At 32.4% G+C, this 19,179-nt stretch overlaps 2 protein-coding genes across 2 annotated transcripts; one reads left to right on the top strand and one right to left on the bottom strand.

Moving 5' to 3' along the window:
- Positions 1-7,356: 7,356 nt before the first annotated feature.
- LOC120178701 (trifunctional UDP-glucose 4,6-dehydratase/UDP-4-keto-6-deoxy-D-glucose 3,5-epimerase/UDP-4-keto-L-rhamnose-reductase RHM1-like) lies at positions 7,357-9,613 on the bottom strand. Its single transcript, XM_039184492.1, has 2 exons — positions 9,529-9,613; positions 7,357-8,560 (listed from the first exon to the last, which is right to left on the bottom strand). Exon 2 carries the CDS (start codon positions 8,550-8,552, stop codon positions 7,452-7,454), a length of 1,101 nt encoding a protein of 366 aa, XP_039040423.1. The 5' UTR covers positions 8,553-8,560; positions 9,529-9,613; the 3' UTR covers positions 7,357-7,451.
- A 5,021-nt stretch (positions 9,614-14,634) lies between these two features.
- On the top strand, positions 14,635-17,438 carry LOC120178746 (bidirectional sugar transporter SWEET2-like). The gene is made up of 4 exons (XM_039184548.1): positions 14,635-14,831; positions 16,034-16,070; positions 16,165-16,381; positions 16,611-17,438. The coding sequence occupies exons 1-4, from the start codon at positions 14,657-14,659 to the stop codon at positions 16,632-16,634; spliced, it is 453 nt and encodes a 150-aa protein (XP_039040479.1). The 5' UTR covers positions 14,635-14,656; the 3' UTR covers positions 16,635-17,438.
- Positions 17,439-19,179: the final 1,741 nt, after the last annotated feature.

Genomic DNA, 19,179 nt, shown 5'->3' on the forward strand with positions numbered 1-19,179 from the left:
TTAGAAATTTTTCCGGGAATTTTCCGATACCGTAGTCCTGTTCACGCACCACACGCGCCTCCCCGAGAGTGGACATCGTCTGGGTGATAATTTAGTAATTAATTTATGTTTGGGTGCTATTTGTGTAAAATCCGAGTGTTAGATTGGTAAATATTTGCAGAATGTAACTAATTTGGAAATTAATTTCTGGGTGATATTTGTGTAAAATGGTCGACTGTTGATCGTTGACCGGCGTTGACTAGAGTTGACCAGAACTTTAATTGGCTTTGACCGGGCATTAAACGACATTTGACGTTGACCGAGTATATCTATCCTCACATTTTTCGATGTTCCGAATCTGATTCCGCTGTCCGTTTTTCAAAATTCGGACCCGAAGGCCTCGAAATTACCAGTCAAGCCCGTTGACTTTGATTTTGACCAAAAATTCTAAATTTTCGAAAAGTCATATTTTATGCTTTCGACGTCCTGAATCCAAATCCGAAGTATGTTTCACTAAATTCGAACCCGGTAAGCTATTTTTGACTGATTTATCACCCAATTCGATTCGTTTATCGCAATTAAGCTCCTTTTTTTTATATAATTTATGTTGATATGTATCTGAGGAATTATTGGAAGTTTAATTGAAGATCAAAGACGTTTGAATGGAATTTTTATGGTCGATCAGTATTGCACGAAAATCGAGGTAATACTTTACTACATCTTTATGCTTTATGGAACATGTGGATATTGGTAAATGCATGATTAAGATAATGTTAGTCTCATTTGTGTAGTTAATTGGTTTCTACACTCGATCTGAATACGGTAAAAGAGTTCAATAATTGATTATGGTTCAGATGGTTTTTATAAGAAATTGAGGGATTGTTAGAATTAAATTACAAGTTCTGTGTTTAGTGATAAAGAAATCAACATGGATTTGTAACTTATAGTTTATTTCATCAAATGTTAAATGTTAAAGGTACTTGGATGTGAAATTATGATAATACTCTGGTAGGATAAAATTATGAAAATACCCTTAAGTTGTAAGATGTCAAGAATTGTCCCTGGAAGTTGATTAATAACTCTGAAATGATATATTGATATGATAAAACTACATATATGCTTAAGAAATGCTAGATTTTGCTTACAAAATACGGATAATCGGTTTTTAACCCCTAGAGGGTTTGTGCAAGATATTAGAATTCTATTAAGGAATCATTTCAAGATAAGAGATTGTTCGGTAAAGCAATTGATCATAGGATCTCTAAATTATAATTATTTTCGTTAAGAGTTAATATTGAAATTATCTGGTTAAGAAATTACGGAAATACCCTTGAGAGGTAAAATAGTCTTAGTTAACCTTGAATGAGAAAATACTTTGAGGATTCGTACTTAACTCGATTAAGTACGGATTTGATTATTAAGATCCTGAATTAGTTCAGGAAAATTCTTGATTTTCCGTTTGTAAAATCTGAGAAGACACTTGACCCAGAAATATTCGAGTTATGAGTAAATACCTGAAGAATAATTTATCGGGGTGTTCTGTTGTCATAATTGTTTGAAATGATTGAAATAAATGATAAGATTGAATTTAATAGTAAGATCGGACAGAATGAAATGATTGAAATACGCTGAATCTATAAAATGACCAAAATACCCCCGTAATGGAAATGACCCAAGAATACCACCAAGCTCAATAATGATTGGATATCTTCGAGCTCTGAAATAAATGGAATAAAAATGAACACCAAAATTACCAAAATACCCTTGTTTCCTATTCTAAGTAAATGCCTTGGATTAATTAAGGAATCCAAATAAGCATAGGTATTGGACTACCTTTAAAAAGTTACGGAACACAGCTTAAGTAAGTCGATCAACTTTAATGATATGTCAGTATCTGAACGGCATAGATATTACTTGAGTGCGTGTTCGTCTAATCAAGTTTAGCTCGATGATAATTTTGGAAGTATTCAGCTCAGCTCAACTCTAGATCGCATTCAGTATTAAGAATTGGATGGTTGTTCGACAAATAAACCACGAAGACCAAATTAAACTGAATGAAAATACAATATGTATTTGGAATTCAAAAAATGTCTGAATTACTCTGAAAAACCCTAAAGTAACAAGAATAGACATGATTGTTAAATGAACTAAATAACCTCAATGAATGAGGATATAATAAGTGATTTGGATGAGTCTAGAAACACTGTTGAACTTACATGATGAATTGTCTTTATGGGTTATGAACCATGAATCAAGTACGTATGTATTTCCTGATATCGTTGAAACATGGAAATGAAATAAAGACAATTGGGAGATCTATTCAACGATGATTATGGGGATGATCTATGGATCTGCATTATGGTATTAAAGAGTGAATACACTGGAAGGATAATGAATTGACTTGTTGACATGCATCAGTTTGGGAGTTGTGTAACTGGAGTTGTTTGATAATACGATCGATAGTCATAGATTGTAAATGACTTGAATCTTCGATTCTATGTTTTCATCTAAAATCACTTCGGTCATGTTTAGAGGTGGGTATACGGGCTACCCGCCCGTTTAGCCCGCGGGTTTTGACGGTGCGGGCTTAAACGGAGCGGGCTAAAAAGCCCACATTCATAAAAGGTTTTGAATTTTAAGGCCCGCGGCCCGTCCATTTAACCCGCAGGCTAAACGGGCTTACCCGCGGCCCGTTTAATAAAAATAGTTTTAAATGTTTTAAATGCAATAAAAATAATGTTTTAACTTACTACACCTTTAGAAATGATCGAGCAACTTGAAAAGGAAGGTAGCACCGTCAAAATAATAAATAATATTTAATTTTTATTTTAAATAGCCGGAAATGATTATAAAATAATATTTTTTAAATTTTTTAATCATTAATATATATATATATATATAATGATATAATTACTTAAACTCAAATTAAAAAAATAATATTCACTTATATCACCAAATTGAAAAACAAATAAAACAATAACCACATTACACTTTTATAAAACACGATTATTCAAGGCTATAATATGAAGACACAGAAGTGTCTGAATTCTGAAAGCATAAATTTAAACATAAAAATTCAACAAAGTCAAATATTATACAAATCTAACAAGAAAGTTGTCAAGTGGTCCTAATAATTGTATTTTATGGATACTTTAGAGAAAGACTAAAATATAATATGAAAATATATAAAATACTTACAATATAAGAGTAAATTTGAAAGATACAGTTATACTAAAATTGATAAAATATAAGTAATTAATTTGTTAAAATATATTTATTTTATAAAAGTCTTTAAAAGTTGAAAAGTATGTTTTCAATTTTTTCTTTTACTTTTCTTTCTTATTTTTAATCCAAATATTACGTGTCATGTGATATATTATTAGAATATCACGTGACTTTTTATAATTAAAGAACAAAATTGATAACATACTTCATGACAAAAAATAAAGGATAAAATTAAATAAAATAAATCTTTAAATACCAAAATGATAACGATATATATTTAAATGAAAAAAAATATCAAGCATCGGTAAAATTATGACTAACGCCCTAATAAATTTAAGAACTACAATAGTTATAAGTAACATCATATTTATAGGTAATTTATTTTTTTTCTATAAAATTCTTTAAGTTTATTTATCTAAAATTTTATGAATTTTAAATTAAGCGGGATTTAGCGGGTTTCGCGGGTAGCCTGCGGTTATACCCATTAAACCCGCGGGTTTAACGGTCCGAGCTAAAAAGCCCGCAATTTAAATGGTCTTCAATTTTTGAGGCCCGAAGCCCGCACAGATCGCGGGTTAAACTTGTAGCCCGCGAGCCTTAGCCCGTATACCCAGCTCTAGTCATGTTTGAAAAAGCAAGTAACTTAAAAGGAAAAGATTATGAATACCTCATTTGGTTCAATTGAGCTGAAATCCTATGAGTTCAAAGTATATTCCTGAATACCCCTGATTAATTGGGTAATGGAATCACTCGCAGTAAATCTGAATTTAGAATTATTATTTATAAAGGTTCCTGAACGTTTTTCTGATGCACATAGAAACTTAGTGGAATTCTAAAGTATCAATCTGAAATGTCTGATTAGATCGGTTAGAAATCGATTATCTTCAATAAGATCTTATTACTGGAATCCGATCAAATTGCACAAGTTCATGTTATCCATATTGATAACTACAAAATACATCTGAAAAATATTTGGATTCTCTAGTGTGTTCCTTATATTTTGAAAAATTGTTTTATTGTTTTAACATGTGGTACACTGAAATCTATGGTTACTGTTTTATGGATGCATCGACTTAACGATGATGGCTTATGGATTTGTATCATTGTATAAATTGTATCTTGGAGATACATATTTGTAAAGTACAGCTCTGATCAAGCTGGAAAATTTTTATGGACCTAATGTGACTCTTAGGTAGGCTCTGCGGCCCTGAGATCATTCTCGGGTAGGCCCTGCGACCCTAAGATGTGTTCTTAGGTAGGCCCCACGGCCCCGAAATCTATCTTGGGTAGGCTCTCGGGCCCTAAGATGTTCCCTTAGGTTAACTCTTTGTAAGATGATTTAAAATACGAGTTTAAAAAGCTCCACTACAATATGGTTTATGGGATTTTACTGAACTATCATTTGATTAGTGTACCTATTATGATTTTATCGTATTGATGGGACACACTAGATATCCTATTCGACCTCATGAAAACGTGACTGTATGAAAGGTTTTTTTTAAACTGAGATTCATGGATTCTACTCGATGAACTACTAATGGAATCCCAGATTATTCCGCAACTGGTATACGTTTGATTCAATAAGGAAATTGAGCACAAAAATATTTTTATAAATTTTGAATAAATTCAATTAAGTCCAAATACATTTTGTAAATTCAATTCAAGTCCAAAAACCATTTTGCCTTAAATTGTTATATCGAAACATAGTTCAACAGAAATTATGGCTTCCCATTTATCTGCATGTCATGTAGCATCATCTGGTAGTTCTGTATTACTGAGCTTTCCGAAGCTCAATCTATTACTCTCCATTGCAGGTTAAAAGAATTGTACCAGTGCATCTATCTATTTCAGTAAGGGAGCTCTTTCGGCGTTATTTGCAGAGTATGATACATGTGATTAGGGGGCATGTAATTGTATTTTGATTTATATATGAGTTTGAAAAACCTGTTTAATTTCTGGATAATAATAAATCATTTTATGATTTTACATATTTTAAGAAAAGTTTTAAAATTTTTCGCTATTTTTATAGTAGGTCGCTCCGGTGGCGTAATGTGACACTCCAGATCGGATCGGACTATCCGTATCTGAGGGGATTACAAGCAGCATAGTACAAAAATGAGATTTTATTCCCCAAGTGCTGCAATATGCAAATTGATGTACCCTTGCAACTAGGATAAGTCGGAGTGCAGAGAAAACACCGACAACCGTGAGATAGTGTGGAAACTAATAAAAAAAACAGAAGAAAGTTACATGAAGAGGCTCCATGTAATGATTTCTTTATCTTGAATTTTATCCTAAATCTGCTATCAAGAGATAATAATGTCACAGAATATCTCCATTGCAACTCCGTCAATAAGACGATACTGTAAGTCTGAAAATTTGTTCTAATCTGTAGTAACATATAGTTCTTTGCTTTCAATAGCTCATATCCGAAAATTAGAAGAGGCTCCGAGCCAACTTGAGGCAAATGTTTTAACCTCATCCTAGTTCTAGACCTCAATTTCCAGACAAGTTCCTTCTCTATGTAGGTACTTAATAGGAGGCTAATAGCAGCAACCGAAAGGCGTAGCTCGTAATAGAGTTCACGAACTCGTCCAAAGCGGACCAACTGAACTAAACTTATTTAGCTACCTTTGCAATTACTTGCAGAAATGATCATCCAGCTCAGTTGGATCGAGTGGGTATTTCATAATTCGGAGGTCTCTTACGGAAGCTGCTTTCAACCTGGTGTTGAGGGTAGCCTACTGTCTTACCTCCCCCTTACCCCATATATATGGGAAAAACGACAGCCATTTTTTTGTCAATGTAATCTATAGGTTCTTATTCAATGAAAAATGCCATTCGCCCTTTTTTTTCTTTTCGGAAAATGTATTTATGTAGAACTTTATAAGAACACATGATCATGATCATCGATAAAAAAAATTATACACACAAAACAATATTGAAGAGAAACAATTAGCAAAGCAACGATTAAAAAGCCAAACTTTTAGTCAAGTTCCAGAAAATAAAAGAAACCAAGAAAATTCTTTAAATTAGAGTAATAAATCCACCAAAATCAAAGTCGATTGACCATAAACAATTCTTAGAAAACACAGTTTTCAATTGAATTCCTCAAAAAAAAAAAAGATTCTTCTAACGAATGAAACGCAGATATAACAAAATCCCAACAAAAGTTAAAGCTAAAAGGCACCAAACTCGCATTCAATTCAGATAAATAATTCTCAAAAGATAAAGCTTTTAATATTAAAAAGAAAACCCATCAATAAAATATGTTTGTTTTACCAAATAACAAAGGGATTCGATCGAAATTCAACCAAATAAAAGACATGCAGGAAAGAAAAAAGGAAATTATACCCAGATAACCAAAGTTTGGCTCCACAGGCTGGTCCAATCGGATGACCCGAGAAGGTTTTAGGGCTTGGATTCTGTTTATAACAGACAAAAATCCAGGAGAGAGCGGATCGGGGTTTGGACTTTGGATTATGGGGGAGAATTTGGGTCAAAATCCGAATGAGAATTTGGGTGGGTCAATTGCTATGAGACACTAGTGTGTTTTGGGGGAAATAATAAACAAACCCCTAGAGTTTGGGTAAAAGTAGCATACAAGTCCCTATACAATATATCATATTGTATTTTACTCTCTTTTGATTAAAAATAAGCAAACTAACCCTATACATTATGAAATGGCTTATATCACAAATAAGTATTTAAAGTATACCCATTTTTTCATTTAAGTGTCTAAATTATTTTTTAATCAAAATAAATACCTAAAGTTATCTTTTTTATCAAAATAAGTACCTAAACTATTCAAACTTTTTCATCTAAGTTCTAAAAGAGTTGACATGTGACATCAATTAAAGAATACTTTAGGTACTTAGATAAAAAAATTAAATATTTTAAGTATCTATTTTGACCAAAAAGATAACTTTAGATATTTATTTTGATAAAAAATACTTTAAGTACTTAATAAAAAAGATAATAAAAAGATAATATACTCTATGTACTTATTTGTTATATAAACCTTATGAAAATGGTACAAATAATCCCGCAGCTAATACCGACAATAAGTGATAACATTTATTCTAAAGATTCTCATCTACTTAAAAATGAACGTTCAAATATCTTGCAGTAATTGGTTATTGAATCCATAATCTCTAACGACAACAATCATTCCTCTAATCATTAAATATGGCCTTTTACTGTCGTAAAATATACAAATGATCTTCCGACTATAAGATATTATTTTGTTAAGTAGTCTGATTAGGACCGCTTGCATATGATGTCTCTTTTACTTCCTCGGAATCGAAGTGTCTACCACCAGGCATCACCAACATTCTCGGGTGCGGTAGCAGAGCACCACTCACATCACCCCACCAATCAGGGTTTTGGGTGTACCATTCTATGGTCTTCTTCAACCCGTCTTCCCATACAGTTCGCTCACACCATCCCAATTTTTTCAATCTCTGATCATCAAGAAAATACCTCTGGTCATTGAATGGTCTGTTTTCGACAAACTTGATGCTCGTCTCAGGATCCATCGAGAAAAGCTTGCATATATCGGTGGCTACATCAATCACTCTCCTTTCCTTCTTCGTGCCGATATTATAAATATGGCCAACTTCACCCTTGTGAAGAATGACCTCGAATGCCTCGGCGACATCCTCGCAGTATAAATAACTCCTCACGTTAGAACCATCCCCGTGAATTGGAAGGACCTTCCCCCTCATTGCCAATAGGATAAACTTGGGAATTAGTTTTTCCGGGAACTGATTGGGACCATAAACATTGTTTCCACGGGTCGTAATAACTGGTAATCCATACGACCTGCCATATGCCATAACAAGCATTTCAGCACCGGCTTTTGTTGCCGAATACGGATTTGTCGGGAGAAGTTGGGAAGCCTCATGGTTTCCAACAACAGCATCCTCATCCGTCTCCCCGTAAACCTCATCGGTGCTGACATGAATGAACCTCCTGATCTGACCAGTGACTTTGCAGGCTTCAAGCAGGACATGAGTGCCATAAATATTGTTCTTCGTAAACTCAAAACTGTTCCCAAATGAATTATCAACATGAGTTTGCGCCGCAAAGTGCATTATCGTGTCAATAGACTCGGTGATAAGCAGATAGTTAACGAGATCAGCGCTTTCAATGTCCCCCTTCACAAACTTGAAGTTCGGGGATGACTTTGAAGGAATTAGATTTTTAAGGTTCGAGCAGTAATCAAGCTTATCGAGTACAACAATCTTGTAGTCCGGGTAGTTCCGAACGAGCCGATTGGCAACATGAGATGCAATAAACCCAGCAGCCCCAGTTATCAGGATATTCTTGGGCGTAAAAGAAGCCATATTTAATTCTACAAAAAAGAAATACACAGCCTACTTTCAGAGCTATGGAAAGTTATAATAAAAATCAGCACCAACTCGCATAAACAAATACACAAAAATATAAACCCAGAAACTATGACCAAACATAAAATAAACATGATACATGTGCAAATCCAAAACCAGATAAAGAGCAACAAAGAGCATAGGTGGCTGGCTAATATCATCAGTGCAATCAAATCACATTACAATACACAACATACATACATAAGTGTGTAAATATATATCAGATTTGTTTTGGTCTGAATTTATTTCAGTCATCTCTTTCAATTCAATATCAGCAATCAAAGTTCAAGGAACAAAGAAGAAGAAAACGATCCAAAAGTTTATGAAACCATCTTAGTTATCAGATCCAATTCCATCATATATACATATATATAGGGTAACTACATCATACACTACTGAACTTTAGGTGTTTTATCTTTTGAACTTTTGATTTTTGTTTCAATTATACCATTGAACTGTTAAATCATTAACGAACATGGAAGACGACTGCCTATGTAGACACCTCACCGAAACGGCATCGGCTTGATCCGACTTTAAGGATGGCCCAGTGGTATAATTGAAATAAAAATCAAAATTTAGAGCTATAATTGGCAAAATCGAAGTTCAAAGGTATAAATGATACAACCCCTAAAGTTCTGTGTATCTGGTGTAGTTTATCCATATATATATATATATATATATATAGGAAAAGAGATCCAGATCCAATTAACAAGCAAATAAGTGCAGCCATAAGTAACAGATAAAAAAGCAATCCAATCCAAATACATGGAATTTTCTCACATTTAAGAACAGACCTTAGAAAACTGAGAAATACCCATATCAGAAAACGATCTCAATTAATCTAAAATCATCAAATTAGCTAACGAACACGATCAAGGATCACAATTGATCGTCCATCAAATAACACTGAAAAAATGAGAAAATATGAACTTACGAGTTGAGGAGAAATCAGCAAGAATCCAGAATTAACAATCGCTAACTAATTCCAGAGATTAGATATAAAAGAGAGAAATTTGAAGCGAAGGACGAAGCAGTAGCCCTCCTAGGTGGTTTTTATTTTTGGCCCAATAGGACAAACAGTCTTATTAATTAGTCCAATAGATCATAAAAAAAATTATTTTGAGATCAACAAAAATTTGTTACGGTGTTCAAAGAACTCATCACGTTGAGGTGATAAATTTTCTCAAATAAATTTTTTTATTCAAACTTGTCATGTCAATATTTTTATTAAAACTCGACACGTCGATATGATGAGTTTCAAACTACTATAATAAATATCGTAAATCCCTAAATAAATTATTTTATGTCGGATTTAACTAAATAATTAGTCCGCCTATAGTATTAGGCTAAAATTGACCTTCTAGGTTACACAATAGTTTAGCCCTTGCAATTTTTTGAGTTAAATTAAAATCTACACTTCTGTTATATTAAAATCATTTCAAATAATTATCTATTAAATGTTTTTAAAATAATCATTTGTAGTACAAATATTTTGATATAACAAATAAGGACAAAATGTTTTTGGATTAAATTGAATTTATTCAAAGTTTTCTTCAAAATAATTTAAAGTCCAATCAAAAACTTAAAACGAGTGTTTTGACCATAAGTTTCGAAACTTTCCAAGATAGTTTCCTAAAAAGTTTCGATACTTTTCAAGAGTTTCGAAACTATCTCAAGAGTTTCGAAACTTTTCTTAAGTTTCGATACTTTGGCTCCAACGGTCAAATTTTTCCAGTGGCTCTTTCGAAGAGTTTCGAAACTTTCCCCAAAGTTTCGAAACTGCAGAAAGTCTTCCGATGGCTCCAAACCTTACCAAACGGCTAGAAATGGCTAGTAATTCATTCAAATATATAAAAACAAGTTCAAGACACTTGAAGAAGGTTAATAACATCTATCCAAGCAATTAAACACAAGAGAAAAGTTCAATTGTATAAACCTTAGGTTTTGTTCTTGTGAGCTAAATCTTTGTAAACACCTACCTAGAAAGGTCTTCTTGTTTACACATTTCTTATCCTTTGTTAAGGAATTTTGGAAAATGACCATCCAACTCAGTTGGTAGAGCACAAGGTTCTTAACTTTGAGGTCGTGGGATCGAGTCCCATGGAGGGCATTTCATAATTTGGAGGTCTCTCACGGAAGCTGCTCTCAACCTAGTGTTGGGGGCAGCCTACTATCTTACCTCCCCCTTACCCCATTACATATGAGAACAAGGGACAACCATTTTTTTTTGTTAAGGGATTTTGATTCTAGTTTAGCTAAATGAAAAACTAGGGAGTTGTAAATGTTACTCTTGATCCTTGAAAAATAAAGAACAAATTAGTGGATTTGTTGAAAAATCCTAAGTAAGAAGCTTAGATAGTGGATGTAGACTTTATTGAGGAAGTTGAACTATTATAAATCATTGTGCAAATTGTCTATCATTTCTCTCCTTACTCCCTAAATTTTCAAAAATTCAATTCACCCCCTCTTGGCATATTTCGATTGATCGATCGAGCTTCATAAATCCTAACATTATTTAATATATGATTTATCAGTCAAATAATATCAATTTTTGTATTATAAAAATTTATTATAAGATTGTTCATCACAATTCAGTTTGTTCTACTTACGACACCGACTCTGATTTATGGGCGTTACTTAATGAATTTAACACCTAATCTTATTAGAGTAATTGATAATTAATTATGGTATATAAATTTTTGGATGAATGGTGAAATTTCTTTAAAAAAATAGTGATATGCAACAAAGAACACATTCTAATTATTTTCAATTTCAATCAACGGCCATGATTTAAATAATTTCATATATTTAACGATGAGAGTGTTTATATCAAATAAATAATTAGAAATGTTAATCTAAAACTATCATCAGATGAAGTTTTAAAATGGTTAAATATACAATTATAAAGGTAGTAGTTCTTCCCACGACAATCTAATTTAAGGTTAAAGAACGATAAAAAATAGACACAACCAAAAATATTAATAAAATTATTATATTTTCGATTAGACGCAACTTAAAATATTAATTTTTTAACATTTTTTATTAAACCGAAAATATTAAATATAAGATAACATTATCGATTGTCAAACAAAAATATTATAAGAAAGATTTTCAACCGAAAAATATTCACAAAAAGTTAAGATTTTATGTTACATTCAATTTAAAAAATTTATAATTTTTATAATATTTTCGATCGCATTTTTTTTTCAACCTTAAATTAGGTTATTTTTCGTTACACCATATTTATTGATATATTGATAATGTAGAGTATAAGATTAACAGCTGGGTGGGACCTGCCAGCTCACCATTTTCTGTCTGAAAGTTAAAAAAGAACACGTGCCAAATAAAATATACAGCAAAAAGCCAAAAGAAACCCGTAACTTGCGTTGAAAGTAGAATAGTGATAATTACAGATTAAACAAGGGTATATACAATTTTGGCTAAATTACATATTTAGTATTTAAACTATCAGTCTTAATCCGTTTCAGTAATTAAACTTTTACTTTTGTTCAAAATCATACCAAAGTTTAGTTTTTGTTTCATTTAGTATCCCGTTCAAAATTTAATGTTAAGTTTTGAAAAGATTGAAAGTTTAGGTATTAAATTGGACCAAAATTGATAGTTTAGGTACCAAACGTGTTAAATTTTAAAATGAAATGAAAACTAAAAAATAGGTATGGTTTTGAAAAAATTAAAAATTTAAGTATTAAAATGAACTGAAACTAATAGTTTAAGTACTAAATGTGTAGTTTACCCTATAATTTTACATATTTGATTTTGGTATTTATGTGTAATGCAACAATCAACTCTGTCTTTTATTCAATTAGGTACTTTTCTGTTAATGGTGTGATTAAATTCCTAATTTGTAATCGTCGATTTTGGGTGGATTTTATGAAAAACAAAGCTAATGAGAAGAAAGATAAGTGAAATATGAATGTTTGGTATGAATTTTGTCATGAATGAATACCGGTGATGAGCAATGATTCACTACCTGTGGAGGCTAGAAGATTTCAATGCAAAAAGTGATTCGTTTAAAAGTTTAGTCGTAAAATCAAAATATCCCTATAGTTCAATGTGTAAAACGACGTCATTTTAGACTACAATAGCCACACAAAAACAATATCGTTTCGTCCATATCATTACATTGTTTGAATTTTAACGACACAATATTATAATTAAAGTCAAAACTAAAGTTAAATACTATAATTGAAACATCAAAAGTTTAAGGCTTAATACACTTTTCAGTGCCTAAACTATATCTCAAAATATGATTTGGTGCTTAAAGAATTTTTTTGGTAACAATAGGTTCCTAACGTTTCCAACGTTACACTTTTAGGTGTATGGATCGTAACAGCCATTAAATTTAGTCGTTATCCGACACATGTCACGCATATAAATGTTCAAAAAATATTTTTTCCACAATATTATAATTAAAAAAACTAAAAAAATCCCCAAATTTAACATCTTTTGTCATCGATCGACCACTCTCGATTTGAGGTTGTCACTGTTGACACCATCAAAACCGTCTCGCCGTCGTGATCAAAACCCAATCCCCCACCTATAGTGAAATTGCGCCGATATCGCGAAGGGTTGTCAAATTTTTAGGTTTTTCGATGATATTTTCCGACAATTTCAATAGCTACAACCTTCCGTACGTTACACAGTCACCACCGTTGAGTTCCTCATCTTGCTCTGAACAAAATTCGATCGGTGGTAACCCTTCACCGTCAAAGGTGGGGGGATGGGAGTAGGAGGGAGAGGGACGACGTCAAGGGGAGTATGATATTTTTTTATTTTTTAAAAAACAATATTTTTATTATTAAAAATATAAAATTATAATAGTAGACACTTAAAAGTGTAACGGAGAAAATGACAGACACCTATTGTTAGCAAAAAATTCTTTAGACACCAAATCGTATTTTGAGTTATAGTTTAGGCACTAAAAATATATTAAGTCAAAATTTAATGTTATAAACGAGATATAATCTAAAATTCAACGATAATGATATAGTTTACCCTTATATTATACTGATAAACTGCACAAGGATAAGTGGTTTATACCATAATTGGCATTCAGTGGTGGCACATGAAGTATGTGTCAGACACGATTTCTTTACTATTTTTTATTATTTTATTTTGGGTAAATTATACTATTTCTCAATTAACTTTACTCTCTCTCTTATTTTCCTCACCCATCTTTCAATTTGATCAATTTGCTCATTGAACTTTACAGATTGAATCATTTTGCTTACTTTGTCATTAACTATTTAACGCAGTTATGATATGGCACATGCATCAAAATGACGTCGTTTTGAAAAACTCAAATATACTCCAAAACGACATTGTTTCGATGAGTAAAATATGAGAGAGAGTAGAGTTCACTGACTCATGGTATAATTTACCATTTTTCCTTCTCTTCTTCATTTTCTCTCTGTCGGCCACCATGTCATTATCATTTCGGCCACCTTCGATCGCCGTAGATGGTGTCCATTCCGTCCTAAATTTCATGGGTCGATTCATCTCGACCCCCTAAGTCCGAATTTGGTGGTTATTTAACCTAAAAATGTCCCAAAACCCATGAATTTGGACTGAAATGTTTCAGTTTCTTCAGTTGCAAACTCAAATTCATGGAATTCGGAGCAAGTTCTGACAAAATGGAGGTCGTATTCGGACTCAAGGTGCCGAGGAGAAGCGACTCATCCCATTTTAGGACTGAAAGGCCACCACCTACAGTTGTCGACGGTGAAATCCAACCACCTTTTGTTTTTATTTTATTTTTTTAATTATTTTATATTAAATAAAAAAATCCACGTCATCAGTTGTTAGAGAGAAAACGGTTGAGAAAAAAATCCAACCATCCCATTGTAAAGTTCAATGAGTAAATTGATCAAATTGAAAGTTGAGTGAGGAAAATAGAAGAGAAAGTAAAGTTCAGAAAGAAATAGTGTAATTTTCCCTTTTATTTTTGCAAAATTTCAGAAAACTTTCGAACCATAAACTCCCACGAAAACGAAAGGAAAATGAGCTAGACAGAATTGTCTTAAACATATCTGTAAAAGGACATGGAAGCTTGTTTCTTTCTCCTGAGACAAATCACTCTTTTGTTTGAAAATTTCGGTCTGATTCTCTGTTTTCTCTTTCATCAACTTTCTGTCGGCAAGAAAATTTCCTCGTTCATGTTTCTTTCCATTCGGGACGACACCTTCACAATTTGCAGGGATGCAGCCGGCATCGCTGGTAATATAGCTTTCATCTTCTTTTTCTTGTTCTTGTGAAGCCGACTTATTTCCATTAGAACGCTGATCTGATTACAATTTTTGTTAAGTTTTCTTGTTTGTTTGATTGCATTCAAAATTACCCATCACTCCATTCTTGAAGATGAACTGATCTGATTACAAAGTTCTTCATTTCTCTGATTGAGTTGAAAGTAGGGTGCGAATGATACTAATAAGATTATGAATTATTTATTTGTTTTTTAAGGTGTTCGTGTTCGATCTATCTATTTTAATTTTTAATAATGTGTTCGGTTATTTATTTTTAAAGATTTTCGTTTATTTTTTTTAAGGTTTTATCAACATATTTATTACTTAAAATATTCGTTTATATGACTCCTCTAGACAACCAGTAATCTATTCTAAAAGTCAAAGAAAAATGGTGAATTTATGCCATTAGTCCTTAAACTCATTATATTGCATAGTTTGAACTTTAAACTTCACTTTATATTTGATTTAGTTTCTACATTCACAAATATTTAAAAGACTTATATCACAAACAAGTACCAAAAGTATAAGCTCTTCTTCATTTAAGTACTTAAAGCATTTTTTGTTCAAAATAAATATCTAAAGTTATATTTTTTTTAATCAAAATAGGTCTTTTATGTCAAAATAGGTACCTAAACTATTCAAACTTTCTTATTTAAGTTCTAAAAAAGTTGACAAGTGACATTAATTAAAGAATACTTTAGGTACTTAGATGAAAATATTTGAATATTTTAGGTACATGTTTTGACAAAAAAAAAAAAAGATAACTTTAGGTACTTATTTTGACCAAGAAATACTTTAGGTACTTAAATGAAAAAGATGATATATTTTATGTATTTATTTGTTATATAAGCCTATTTAAAAAGTAAAAAAACATAAGTTAAAGAACCAAGTAAACGAGTCGATAAATAAACTTATAAATGAGTTTGTTCGTGAATATAATTTAAACTAAAACAATTGTTCGTGTTCGTTCATTTATTAAATGAACATTAGAAGTTTTATTCATACTCATTTATTTAACTTAATAAGTAAACATAAACAAATATTATATGAACGATTCACGAACAATTCATCGTATGTTGAATTTATTTACCCCTAATTGAAAGTGTCCCACTAGTCAAGTATTCGTCTGGTGTTCCTTTGATTCTTCAATCTGATCTCGGTCCTTGCTTATTACAGGGAACATATTTGCTTTCGGGCTGTTCGTTTCCCCCATGTATGTTCTACTTTCCAAGTACTTTTAATCCAAGCTGTAAGAATTATCCTCTAATTAGTTCCGGTCCCTGCTTTTTTTTTTTTTAACTTTTCAGACCCACGTTTAAAAGAATTGTGAGAAACAAGTCCACCGAGAGCTTTTCTGGGTTGCCTTGTGTATATGCTCTCTTGAACTGCTTGATCTGCACCTGGTATGGAACACCATTGATATCTTATGACAATGTGCCGGTTATGATGGTTAACTCGATCGGTTCGGTTTTTCAAATAACCTACATTGTCGTCTTCATCGTATATGCCAATAGAGAGAAAAAGGTTATTATCTAATTTAAACTCTTTTTCGATTAGTTTAGAATGATTACAAGGTAATTGGAACTTGAATGCACTTGTTATGTTAATTTGAACTCTTTTTCGAATTACAAAACGGTTTCGAGTTTCGACAAAGAAAAACAAGAAATTCGGGTAAAGTAGGTGTTGGTTTCCACTGATACTCACATTCTGCGTGTCGATGGGCAGATCAGGATGCTCGGATTGCTACTTGCAGTTTTTGGCCTTATGGCGATCATAGTTGCCGGGAGCTTACAAATAGCTGACCGAGGAACACGAAGGTGCTTCGTCGGTTTATTAAGTTGTGCTTCTCTCATATCGATGTTCGCTTCCCCATTGTTCATAATCGTGAGTCGTTCGATCAAACACGCCTTTCATACATTCGAATTTCAATTGTTTTCGGGATTTCTTAAGCTTCTAATGACATGATATTTGTTCCCAGAATTTAGTTATTCGAACGAAGAGTGTCGAGTTCATGCCGTTCTATCTCTCCCTCTCGACGTTCTTGATGAGCACCTCGTTCTTCCTATACGGCGTCTTTAACTTCGATGCCTTTGTCTACATAAGCCTCATCGAAGACGACGACAACAACTTATTTTCGATTTAAAAGTTGTTGGTTCTGTGAGGTAACATCGTCTCTTTGTTTTTCAGGTTCCGAATGGGGTCGGAACTGTGTTGGGGATTCTACAACTCGCGTTGTACTTCCATTATAAAGCAAAGTGTATTGAAGAATGCAGAGGACCACTCATGGTGTCACATTCGTGACTCTTGCTTTTTCTCGGAAGGTTTTTCGCTGTTGTGACCGGAATCTTGATGTCCGATCTCGTTCACCGTATTGTTCGGAGCATGTTCCGATTCTTCGTCCGGACAAATTTGTTCGCCGGCAGTCCGGGTTTGTGTCAATGATTGGATATGTGTTGAAATACGAATGTTCGAACATGTGTTGGACATGAATGAATACACCAAGAAAAATGAAGGGTTAATGATAGTTGGAAAATAATAGATTGTTTTGGACCATGAGGTATATTATTTAGTGTAAAGTATACAAATGGTATCTCGAGTATAGGACGCTACTTTATTGAGTCTTTCGATTATTAAAAGTTATAAAATAATCCTCAATTATAGGATGTTACTTTGTTGGGTCTTTTGAATATTAAAAATTATAAAATGATCACATCGACTATTCATATGTTCAAAACTCTTCTATTTTCGTTAAAAAAACTTATGACAGTCTGAGTTGAACGTTAACTTGTTGATTGAGATATAATAGAGATTTTAGGATCATATTTTATCATATCACATTAAGTAGGCTAACATCAAACTCAGACTGTCTCTATTTTTTAATAAAAAATGATGACTTTATAACATATGAATAATCAGGTGATTATTTCATAACTTTTAATAGTCAGAGACTCAATAAAGCAATGACCCATAGTTAAGGGACAATTTCATAACATTTAATAATCGGGAACTCAACAAAACAACATCCTATAGTTGGGAATCATTTGTGTACTTCACCCTATTATTTATTGGTAAAAGTTGAAGATTTGAATAATGAAATTATGATTTTCTATTCTCCTCTATGAGACTTTTAAAACGATATACAATATGCTTAAAATGATTAAATAATAAAGGTTTAATACAAAAATGTCTCCAAAATTTGTGTCAAAATACATTTTAATGTTTAAAAAAAATTCGCTAAAAATAAGTATGTAAAGTTTTAAGCTTTATATCTTTGGGTGTCCTAACATTAACTGTTGTTAAATATCTCCGCTAAGTGACACATGTCACATTCTGGAATTTTGAAAATTTATTTTAAAAAAATTGTAAAAAAAACCCCACAATTCAAAACAGAAACCCCGTGCAACTCCCCTCCCCTTTCCCCTTGCAAAAGTTGTCGGCCGACCAGCAGTGATTGTCACCGTCATCGATGTCGACCCCTGATCAAATCCTTGTTGGTCTTTTGTCGTAATATGTCATCATTTGTCTTGGAAGAGTGTTCAAAGATTCGTCAGATCTTAAGCCTCTGTCGTCGTTCTTCACCGATTCCGATGTCTGTAAGCCACACCGCCGCCACCATTTGAACCACCATGCTATTCCGATCAAAACACATCCGTTCAACGGCGACGATGATGGTCGGCGACCATTTGGGTTAAAAAATTGAAATTGGGGATCAAGGATTTGTATATTGGAGATTTTAGATTTAGGGATTTTGGGTGACGGTAAGGACGACGATTAATCAATGGGTGGGTAGTGACGGGTGGGTGACCGTTTGGCGATGACGATGGTGGCCGAAGATGGTCGACGATAGTTGACAATGGGGTTGAAATGAGAGATTTTAATTTTTTTTGGGGCTTTTTTTTATATAATTTTAGTGAAAAATTGAGGTTTTTTTTATAAATTAATTAAAAAAATTTATTTTTAATTAAAAATAATATTTTTATTATTAAAAAAATTAAAAATAAATTGTATGCATCTAAAAGTATAACTGAGAAAACGTTATACACCTACTTTTAATGAAAAATTATTTAAGACACTAAACGTATTTCGAGATAAAATTTGAATATTTATTTTTATATTAATCCAATAATAAATTGATGTTCAAATTAAGCTACATGTATCCCAAAGTACTTATCTTTTCAGGATGAAAGCAAAGTCCGAATTAAAAAGAGAGATGATCGTTCAAAGATTCTCGTAATCGGAATTATGTTTCGAAATATAAGATCTAATAGAATAATTTGTAAAAAAAAAAACAGCTTCAATTACATTCCTGGAAAAACTTTTAG

This window comes from Hibiscus syriacus, unplaced genomic scaffold, assembly GCF_006381635.1.
Source record: "Hibiscus syriacus cultivar Baekdansim isolate YM2019G1 unplaced genomic scaffold, ASM638163v2 tig00112370_pilon, whole genome shotgun sequence".
NCBI classification, from domain to species: Eukaryota; Viridiplantae; Streptophyta; class Magnoliopsida; order Malvales; family Malvaceae; genus Hibiscus; species Hibiscus syriacus.